General features: G+C 33.7%; 1 protein-coding gene across 1 annotated transcript; it reads left to right on the top strand.

Annotated features, from left to right (window-relative positions):
• Nucleotides 1-6,017: 6,017 nt before the first annotated feature.
• Nucleotides 6,018-10,176, top strand: LOC132047894 (uncharacterized). The gene is made up of 10 exons (XM_059438871.1): nucleotides 6,018-6,421; nucleotides 6,971-7,308; nucleotides 7,593-7,676; nucleotides 7,945-8,065; nucleotides 8,204-8,338; nucleotides 8,426-8,588; nucleotides 8,676-8,804; nucleotides 9,206-9,400; nucleotides 9,529-9,651; nucleotides 9,784-10,176. The coding sequence occupies exons 2-10, from the start codon at nucleotides 7,059-7,061 to the stop codon at nucleotides 9,907-9,909; spliced, it is 1,326 nt and encodes a 441-aa protein (XP_059294854.1). The 5' UTR covers nucleotides 6,018-6,421; nucleotides 6,971-7,058; the 3' UTR covers nucleotides 9,910-10,176.
• The last annotated feature ends 1,184 nt before the right edge of the window (nucleotides 10,177-11,360 follow it).

The raw sequence follows: 11,360 nt of genomic DNA, 5'->3' as shown, positions 1-11,360 counted from the left end.
AATATATTATATGTTCTCTGTAACAACATGTCGCTATAGTAATAAAAAATTATCTGGACAAATGACGCCGTCATAAAAAAAGTTTACCTGCAGTTATTTGGGGACGGAGGAAGTACACATGTAATTCTAAGCAGAAACTGACTCCATAGATAGGGCATCCTAATTGGTATTTCCTACATGGATATTTATCTGCAACACTTCTATTATCGCTTTCTTTTGTGATCCAAGTCTAATTAGGAAACTCTCCGAGTGGAAGGTGGTAGCAAAGTTCTAGTGTTGAGAAACTAGGCCCATTCTCTTTTTTATTAGATCCATGTACAAAGGCCCGCGTTCAAATGTTGGGCTTATCTTTTCATCAATGTAATGATCTACAAAGAAATAACACGGGTCTTTAAGGGCGCGGGATATAACTTGTCATGATGTGAAATTATAAACTTATGTCCCGCGAAAAAATTATCTGGCTTGAGGGACAAAAATTAAAGACCAGCACAAAGTTGGGACAAAAAAGCAAATGACCCCTGATCTACGCCATCTTCTGTATTCCGGGTTAATAGCCTGTTTGGCCAAGCTTCTAAAATCAGCTTATTTTAAAAAGTACGTTTTTTTAAAAGTACTTTTCAAAAAAGCGCTTTTGGCGAAAAATCAGTTTGTGTTTGGCCAATTAATTATAAAAGCACTTTTGAACAGCAATTAGTGTTTGACCAAGCCTTTAAAAAGTACTTCTATTTGTATTTTTCTCAAAAGTACTTTTAAAAAAAGTGCTTTCGGGCAAAAGCAGTTTTTTTTAGCTTCTGAAAAATTGCTTCTGCTACTCCCCAGAAGCACTTATTTTTTTTCAAAAGCTTGACCAAACACTTTTTTTTTTAAATAAGTCGATTGAAAAAATAAGACTTTGCGATGGGGAAATAAGCTTGGCCAAACAGGCTATAAGATTGGCTGGGCTACTAGTGGATCGAAGATTTTGTCTTTTTTTTTTTCTCTTTTTTTTCTTTTTGGATCAATTAGTAGAAATCATTGTACAAATCTAGGTTTATGCACTCTAGTAAAAAGAACTTCAACAATTATGCTGAAGATGAAGACTAATGTAAAAGAAATCCGATGAATATGTAATGATTCAATACTAATATAGCAACTACCATAATAATAATAATCTAAAAGCTAATTGTAGTGGATGGATTAGGAAATGCAAGGACTACTCCTATATGTAACTGAAGCATATCCTTAAGAAAGAATTCAACTTATGTGAATGAATCGAGTCAGAAGTCACTGAATTAGTAGCACATGTTGCCTTCCTTTTTGGAATTTGAACTCTGATTTTTGGTCTTCATTCTAGTTTCATCGAGCCATATCCTTGAATCCAATAATTATAACATAAGTGCCGAGCTCATTGAACGCCTCAACGTTTTTAATGATGGTGGAAACTCATCGGATGACGAGTTTTCTAATGCATGCATTTTATGAGTACTCCACTACGTTCAACATCCTGCAGCAGAGAGCCAGCGACAAAATAGTACATGCCCTGTTTAAGCATAATCACTGAATAGTTAACCAGTTGCAAAAATTATGGAAGGTATTTCTACCACACTGATTTTGGCCACAATGGCCCAAATGGGATTAGCACAAAGAATTCACACTAGTATCTAGGTTATTCATACGATGTCATTCCTATCCTTTCCTCCCAAAATTCATCTTAACTCAAACTTTGCATGAAATCTTTCTCATAAATTCAATTTTAGTTTTTTCCCAATACATGGAAAATGGGCTTTTCACAGATGTGGTCACATTTGGGCCAAATTGGTAAGATCGTTTAACAGCTCTAGTAATTATTAATCATCATCCCGATGAATAAAAGTTGGCTAACTCTCAAAACACTCGTAGGGGTAAAGTTCTCCCCCCCCCCCACCACCACCCAAACCTTAATTTATTAAGTATTGAATTAGTATATTGTATTTATAGTTGCTTTTGTCCAAGTATATATTGGTGATAACTTTAAAAAAGTTGAAGGGCGCCAACTGGTAGCTAGATGTGGCATTATGTATGAAATTAATTAGACACAAGGGCCATAACAAAGTATTTTAATTGTTCAAAGGAGAATCCAAAAATACGAGTGATTATTAGTATTAAAGGAAATCAACGTAAACAGGCAATGCCACATGACATGAAATCAATATTAAAATACAGCTTTATTATCCAGTGATATAATTATCAGCCTTGAGAAGATTACATTATTTATTCATCACATGCACTGTTTTCCTTCGATAATTCCCAAATATTCCCTTCCCTTTGTATATGCTGCGACGGATCTCTCCACTCCATCAATTAAATAATTTAAATATATACATTTATGTAGTACCACAAGTGGGGATGCAACTCTTGAGCTACCATTCACTTAAAACCTGTATTTCTTTTTAATGAGGAATGTGATTAATAGGTGAAGATTATTAAAATTTTAATAACTATTATATATGAACTCATAATATCAAAGTATATGAGTTCAATGCTAAAAAATTTAAAGATCGAATCCATTAATTTAAATTTTAGATATTGCCTATGATACTGCCCATACGAATTTAAAACGATGTTGCAAATTAAAAAGAATAAGTGTAAGTGCGAAAGATAAGTGCAACTAATTAAAAAGAGAGAACAGTAATGAAACATTTCACTCATTTAAATGAGCTAGCAGATCTTCCACGATAACTTCAATTTGAAAGTAAGTAAGATATAGATATCTTTTTGTTTAAACTATGTGTGTTAGCTGTTATGCCTTTTTTATGAGGTGACACAATGAAGTAAACTGTGTACCTTTCTCTAATCTTTTGCTTGTGTCTTGAAGCAACTAATCAAGACTTATCTTGTCTGCTAGAACTAGAAGCAAGGTTAGGTTATCGCTCTCTGGTAATACTATTACATCAATCAAGGTTTAAAAATGAGATTTTCCCTTAATATTAGACCAAATGAAGTTGCTCAATCGCGAATAAATTTGACAATTTTTCCTATAATAAATCTTACCCCATTTAACATATTCCAAATTTTAACTGTCTTCACATAAAAAGCCTAAAACTTTTCAATCTCTTTAATACCCCTCCCCCTCTATGATTTTATTCTTGTCATAAATTAAATACTCTAATTGAAAAAAATCTCATAAATGTATAGTTGAAAAACTCTGCCATCGTGAATGCTCTAATTTAAGTGTCATGGTTTCAACCTAATTTCCTACGGTTAGGCTCTCCAGAACTTAATTGTTAGAATTGGACTCATTCATACTTATCAAACGAGATGAAACACTTGTCAAATGCATGATCCTGTGAATTGTGTTAATTATTTCCAATTTTCCAAACAATAGATATTAGAAGGTAAAACCTGTAACATGTATGATGTGAAGCACATGCATGGTTTTGATTTTCCTCCTCTTTTGGTGAGTAGTAACATAACGAAATTAATTTGGCATTCGTGTGAAAGTTGATCAATTGTAAATACCAAATTTCAAACTGGTTTGGTAGAAACTTAATGAAGTAAGCAAAAGATTACCAACTAATGGCCGTCAAAGTTAATGAAGCGGACGGACAATACAATTATGTAGGCAATTGATTCTCTCACTATCTTCTAATTTTTTTTATTTTTTATTTTAAATTGTATTGAAAAAAGGAGTTCAAATTATAGAGTATATTAGACGATAGTATAATGACTTTTCTTTTCAACTACAAATGTGATTTAACTGATTATAAAAGACATACTTATTATTCAATTTTTCACATTTCGATATCTAACAATAGATGTTACTAATTAGCTTAATTTAATAGTGTAAATTTCTTTAAACGTAACCTTAAACTCATACAAGTTTCTACAAATACCTTAAGGGATAAGGCACTATTACCCCCTGAACTTTGGCCGCAGTTGCTATGACACATCTTAACTTTTCAAGGTTCCAATTACCCCCTGAACTTTTTTAAAACGGAATAGTTACCACCCTGAAACTAGATATCTACTCTCTTATGAGAGAGTGACATACACTCTCCTTACTGCATTTATATTTATTTGTTTTCCATTTTTTTTTAATTCTTTTCGCTTATGTGGCAATTTTAAACAAAATTGAAAAACTAAATTTTATTTTAAAAAAAAAAAATCTGAAAATTTGATTTATTTAAAACCCGATTTTTTATTTTTATTTTTAAAATAAATCTGAAAACATGGGTTTTTTTTAAATATAGAAAAAATAGATTTTTTTTAAAATATGGAAAACTGGGAATTTTTTTTTTTTTTTTTAAAATGTCTTAAAAAATCTAGATTTTCATGATTTCATTTTTTTTAGGACACTTTTATTTTTCAAATAAAATCTGGATTATTTTTAAAAAAAATTGGAAAACGTGTTTTTTCTTGTCGAAATGTGAAAAAACTGAATTTTTATAAAAATTTGAAAAAACTAATTATTTTTTTAAAATGTGGAAAACCCGTTTTTTAAACTAAATCTGGAAAACTAATTTTTTTTCATATATAGAAAAAAATAATCAGTTTCCACATTTAAAAAAAATCAATTTAGAAAAATACTTTAAGCTTTAATGATAATTAATTAGGTGTAATTAAATGTGAAGTACCCAATTAAAAAATGACACGTGTCAGATTTTATGCTTCTCACTCTCCCAAAGAGAGTGAAATACACTCTCCTTGCCACGTCAGCACTTAGGGTGGTAATTATTCCGTTTTAAAAAAGTTCAGGAGGGTAATAGAACTCCTGAAAAAATAAAATGTGCGTTTAACAACTTTGGTCAAAGTTCGGGGGTAAGAGTGCCTTATTATTCTAAGGACTCGTTCTGTTTGACGTATTAGATAAAATAATCATGTAATATAATTTGTATTATATTTTGAACCGATGCATAGTATAATTTAATACATCAATTAGTATATATACTTTTTTTTACCTGATATAACATGAAATAGTAGTACATGAATTAGAGAGGAGTGGAGCCAGTAACTAAATAAACAAACACAAATCTGAAAAGACGTTTGTGTCCCTCCTCCTCTTCGTCTTCCTTGTCTTCCTCCTGGTTTTTCTCATTCCTCTGTGAAAGTTTCTCTATCTATATATATAATCACCCTATCAAATCCTAACACCAATACATATATATATATATTCAGAAAAAAAAAAACCAAAAAAGAAAATAGTTGTATATTATATATAAATAAGAAGATCATCAGGTTGTAAAGAGAGAAGGTTCGGAAGTGTGCTTGGATCCGAACGTCGGACCCAACACTTCCTCTCTTCTCTAAGCTTCCCTCCTTTTTTTTGTTTTTTTCTTCTTCATCGCCGAACGCCACGTAGGCCTCTTCATTTTTCCTTCACCAGGTATGCCTTTTTTCTTATATGAGTTTCTTTTTATATTTTGACATTGTTGTTGAATCACATTTCCAAATTTCCTCTTTATTTCCCTGTGAATTCATTTTCTGTTCGTATTTAATCGGTTCGAGTGCTGGAAGCAGCAACTAATGCTTGCATTAGGTAGGCTGTCTACGACACACATCTTGTAGGCTGCTTTGTGCACCAGGCAAAGCACCAGGATGTCCTTTTGTTTTATTTAATCGGTTTGCTTTAAAATAGGTGCTATTGAATTTAATGGTTTCACATAATAGAATGTTATTTCGATTTTTTGGTTAACTTTTGTTTCCAAGGCCTGTTGATTCATAGATTGTTGCCATTATGGTTCTCCATTTTCATATACGTCTCGTATTCTCATATTTTTCTGGTTTTTGTTAATAATCCTAGTTCTTATTTTGGCGTTTTCTGTTTTCACTTTCATCTCAACTTAATCTCCACGGAAATGCTTTTTTTTTTTTTTCTTCTTTTTTTCCTGTTGTTAAGAAGAATAGTGTTTTTATTTATTTGTCCGCTTGGGTGCGTTATATCCAATACATTTATGGATATTGTCCTCTGCTAATTATGATGTGACCCATTTGCTTCTTTCGATTATAACTGATCTGACATATTTTTACTTGATTCAGTCTCGGAAAGTGAACACAAACTCATCATGTTCGTTCCATCTTTTTCGCCCCTATCTTTTTTAAAAAGGCAAGGCAACTTATAAAAATGAAATAAAAGAAGTGGAAGAAATTAAAGCAGCTTATCTTGTCACTTTTTTAATAATCTTGCTTCTATGTCCTCACCTTTTCAATTATGTCTCAGTTTTCTCTTTTTTTCCTCCTCCTTTTTCATCTGCAAATCACATGAAACAACTGAAGTGAAGCTTGTTTTATAGTTGGATTTACTCAGTTGTCTTTTGGGTTTCACTGCTTTTAAGCCAGCAAGAAGTTGTTTATTTCAGAGTCTTTAATAGATTTGTGAACTGCCAAATGAAGACTAATTAATGTTGATTTAATTAAATGCTTCTTTGCAGACGGGTGATGCTCAATTTTGGAACTTTTACTGAGAGTAAGACACATTCTTTTCAAACTGGCCATTTTACATATCTGGCTGTTAGTTCAAGATGTTAATACTCTTTTACTTTTCTTAGTCCAGTAGAGCAAAATTATGTGCTTAGATATCTCTATATTTTTCAAAATCTATACATTTTGGCCCCAAATTCAAATCTTATATCTCCATCCAACTTTAATAATTTTGTGGATTTACCTAGATGGATGATTATTTTCACTTACCAAAATTTCATGCTTTGGGTTCATACAAGTACAACTGCGGCAAGTTGTCTGAGATTGAGGTTGTTGTTGGTAGTGTACTAGTCAGGGGCGGAGCCAGCCCTGTTGGTGGGGGTTCGGCCGAACCCAGTAGCTTTTGTCCGAACCATATATTTGTATTAGAATTTTTGTCAAATATGTATAAATTATTAATTACGAACCCAGTAACATTAAATAATTAGAACCCCGAACCCACAAGCTCTGAATCCTGGCTCCGCCTCTGGACTACTAGTACTAGTACTTGTATGTATAACCACTCATTTCAAATTTTCTTTTATGCTTGTGCCAGGTATCCTTATTTCGTGTTCCACCTAGAAGTGGCGTGTCGCATGGGATAGTATCGATTGGCAGATAAATTTGTCAGCTGAGTCAAAGGAATGGGTGCTTGTGTATCAACTCCAGCAATACCTATCAAAATGAGGAAGAGATTTCCTGGTCGCCCTAGAAAGTACCATGGAAAGAATTCAAAATCTGTTCCGAAAATAAACAGTGATGGAGCTCGGGTAACAGATATTGCTGTTAGTGAGTTTGTTCACAAAACCACAACCTGTAGAAGATCTGAATGCTCCAGTTCTAAAGTCAAGGTTACTCAGTTGCAGTGGAGCCATAGTCAAATTGATGCCAATGGTATGTAATCTTTCTGTTTCTTGTTTCGAACTTTACCTTTTGCATATGCTTATGATTGATAAAAAAATATACCTAATTAAACCATATTAACTGCTGGTTCTTATTTTGTTGATGGCCACAGAATATAGTTCATTGATCGATGGCTGTAGTGTTAAGTATATTGTGGTGCTTTTCTGTTGACAAGAAGGACCATGTGAAAGGAGTTTAGTTGGATTGAGCAACTAACAAATCAGATTTTATTTTGACTACGACTTGCAATAACAAGCGGTTCACCTGCTTTGCAGTTCTTTGCCAGGACGATGCATGGTTTGACACAGTCAGCATTTTTGAGTCTGACTCAGATGATGAATTCAGTAGTGTTCATGGAGGTAACTTTGTTTTAGTATCTTTGTTTTCTTACTGTAGCCAATGACTTGTTCAGATTTTGGACTAAGAAATTTTTGAATGATTAGTACTCTTGGAATACTTTTTGCTTTGTAAACCTTAGCTCCCCAAGGTTTTTATAGCGCTTCAGATCGACGTATTTAATTTATTCTATATCATAGTCTGCTCTCTGTTACATATCATAGCTGCTCTACCACAGCTAGTTACTTCCAATGAGTTCCAGTGACAAGATCATTAATGCATCAAATTCAGGTCGAGTCTCTCAAGTAAGGAAATCAACAATTATAAGGCTCTCTCTGAGAACATCTGTTGAAGAAGAAAAAAGTGGATTTCGTAAGTACCTTATGACTTTCCATTTAGTCATAACCTCCTGGTTATTTTGTAATCTAAGAACTATACTGAATCATGATGTGACACTGTTCTGTTTAATTTACTTCTTCTGGAATGTAAAAAAAATGTGAAAAAACTAATGCAGAGTTTATATACATTAATCATAATGGTACTCCTGTAGGTGCACCAAGAAAATATCTTTTGCGTCAAGGGCTGGGCTCATTGTTCCTCGTTGTACAGAAGAAAAGCCAACTGCAGGAAGTTGGTCTGAGATTGAGCCCTCGACCTTTAAGCTCCGTAGCAATAGTTTTTTCACGTATGCTCTTAACTTGCCCTTTTTTTGTCATCAGTCCTGTGGATCTTTCGTTTATTTAATTAATCCATTTGTTTCTTTGCATTGCAGAGATAAGAAAAAATCACCTGCTCCAAATGTGTCTCCGTATACTCCTATTGGAGTCGATTTATTTTTGTGCCCAAGAAAGATCAATCACATTGCACAACATGTTGAACTTCCTTCTGTAAAAGGAGATGGAAAATTACCTCCTCTACTAATTGTCAACATTCAGGCAATGACTGAACCCCCTCCTCAACAAAGGAAAAAAATGATCTATTAGTATTCTATGCTAATGAAATAAAGTTGCTCTTCTGTACAGTTACCTACTTATCCTGCTCCAATGTTCATTGGTGATGCTGACGGCGAAGGGTTGAGCCTTGTATTATATTTTAAACTTTCTGAAACTTTAGAGAAAGACATCTCTTCGCAGTTCCAGGACAGCATCAAGGTAGGTTATGTCTAATTTTTACAAGCAAAAGCTCTACCTTAGGTTATAACACTTCCGCTGGGATGATTTTTCAGTTCACTTCCATGTCTCCATATTTTTTTCCCCTGCTCCTTGAAAAGCTCCACCTTAGGTTATAACACTTCCGTTGGGATGATTTTTTAGTTCACTTCCATGTCACCATGTTTTTTTCCCCTGCTCCTGGGGCAGTGGTTATTTCCACATGCAAAACATTAGTCTTGGGATTTCCTTCTATCAGACTTTTGATGACATGGTTTTTTTTTCCTTATGAAAATGTAGTGATCCTCTAAGCCGTTTACTTTCTAGTGGAACTGGCGGAGAGGGAGAGAAATAACTGTAACTTGCTTCCCAATTTGATTATCCTTTCTATTGGCATGTGGCAGAGATTTATTGATGATGATGTGGAGAAGGTTAAAGGATTTGCAAAAGATTCAATAGTTCCTTTCAGAGAGAGGTTGAAAATAATGGTTGGGGTGGTTAATCCAGAAGATCTTGTTTCCAGTTCGACTGAAAGGAAGCTTTTGAATAGTTACAACGAGAAACCTGTGCTTTCCCGCCCTCAACACAGATTTTATCAGGTGGATCTTCTGTGATTATCTTTTACTTACTGCTCTATTGCTTTGGTTAATAGTCAGTTTAATTAGCAATGATTTGGCTGTTCTTGAACATCAGAACGAATTAATTACCTCTTCTTTGTTAATTGCAGGGCTCAAATTACTTTGAGATTGATCTTGATATTCATCGATTCAGCTACATAGCAAGAAGGGGACTTGACGCTTTTAGAGATCGGTTACAGCATGGAATACTGGATCTTGGTCTAACAATCCAGGTTTCTTGTTATTATACTTTTCCCTAGTTTCTTGGCTTTATACTGGTATTCTCTAAGGATTTAAGTTATATACACTATAGTGTAAAGAATTTTTATGCCATCAGGATTTAACTCATTCACTAAATCCTGCAGGCACAAAAGCCGGAGGAGCTGCCAGAGAAAGTGCTTGCTTGTGTGAGATTGAACATGATTGATTTTGTTGACCATGGACAAATTCCAACTCTAATGAGCATTGAGGAAGATGAATGTTCATACTAATAAAGTCAATGATACTTTGCATGTTGCATGGGGGAGTTTTCAAATGGTCCCTTGGTGATCAAGCAATTCCGACTTTCTATACAAGACAAGAAAAAGAAAAAAAACACTGTATAAGAAGAGAATGAGTATTGTATTCTGAAAGATGAAATTAAAAGGTGATCATGTTGATACTGATCCTTTGTGTAAGGTCCAGCAATTTTTAACTGATCGCCCCCTTAACATAATTTAGTACTAATAAAAACCACTATCACTTATCATTTACTTGAAGATACAGTATATATTTGAGAAGGCAATTGAGTGTCTCCAAATTCAAATTTTCAAGTCTATTTGCTTGTGTACGAGGACAACTACAAACTAATTTCATTTGCACCTAAATGGGATGATAATCAAGTGTTTAATTGACGCGCCTCAAAACACATTCTTTAATTTAAACTCTATTTATTTTATTTCTCTCTCTATTACTTCCTACATCAGAAACTTTTGATGATATCAAATTCTATCATCTTAACTGAATAATAAAAATAGTAATTACTTATCCGCATCCGATGTTTACACCAAACGTGTAAATTTACTATAGTTAAGTGTCTTAATAAGGTGAAAATACATGTTCATTAACCATAGTTAAGTGTTAAAGCTCTATATACAAATACATGTCTTGCATTTATTGGCTCTATATAATAAAAACCTACATGGTGATTGTTGCTGATGTGAGGCAATTGGCCTATAAGCATACAAATCGCAATTAGAGAACCAAAATTCAGAATATTAGGAAGCCTTTAACGTTGCTAATATAATGAACAAAAGATATTAGCTATTATCTTAAAATAAAAGAGAGAATATTTTTCATTTTTTTGCGCGGATTTCCCTTCATTTAGGGTGGTTTTTAATTTTTACCCTTCAAATTGGTGGTCTTTAAGTTTTGCCCTTCGCTTAATAATTGAAAGTTGTGCGGTTCGAACCCCAAATTCAAGAAAAAAAAAAAAATCACAAGGCAGAATTTTACAAAATTCTGGCCATGCAAATTCTGCCGTAAGGCAGGGTGTTGAAGGCAAAACTCTGCCTTGCAAATCTAAACTCTACCTTGCGATTTTTTTTTATATATTTTTGACTGAGAGGGTTCGAACCAGAAACCAAGAAATTTTTAGCGATGGGCAAAAGTTAGAGACAACCAATTTGAGGGACAAAAATTAAAGACCACTCCCAGCGAAGGACGATCCTGCAAAAGACCACCCCCCGCAAAGGGCGATCCTGCAAATTGCCCATTTTTTTTTTCATGCTTTAAAAGAGGTTGATACCATTTGAAAATCTGATTTTTGATAGGAAAAAGGTGAGTTGGGTCAATTCGAAGTTTTCTGCTGTCCCAAATTTTAGATTTTATGTAGAAGATTATTGACCATTGCTAGGTCTGGAGGTGGAGATGTGCAGAACTAATTTAGGGTTTTGAGTCTTTT

The sequence above is a fragment of the Lycium ferocissimum genome, chromosome 2 (assembly GCF_029784015.1).
Source record: "Lycium ferocissimum isolate CSIRO_LF1 chromosome 2, AGI_CSIRO_Lferr_CH_V1, whole genome shotgun sequence".
NCBI lineage: Eukaryota > Viridiplantae > Streptophyta > Magnoliopsida > Solanales > Solanaceae > Lycium > Lycium ferocissimum.
This window is presented reverse-complemented; position numbering and strand designations above follow the sequence as displayed.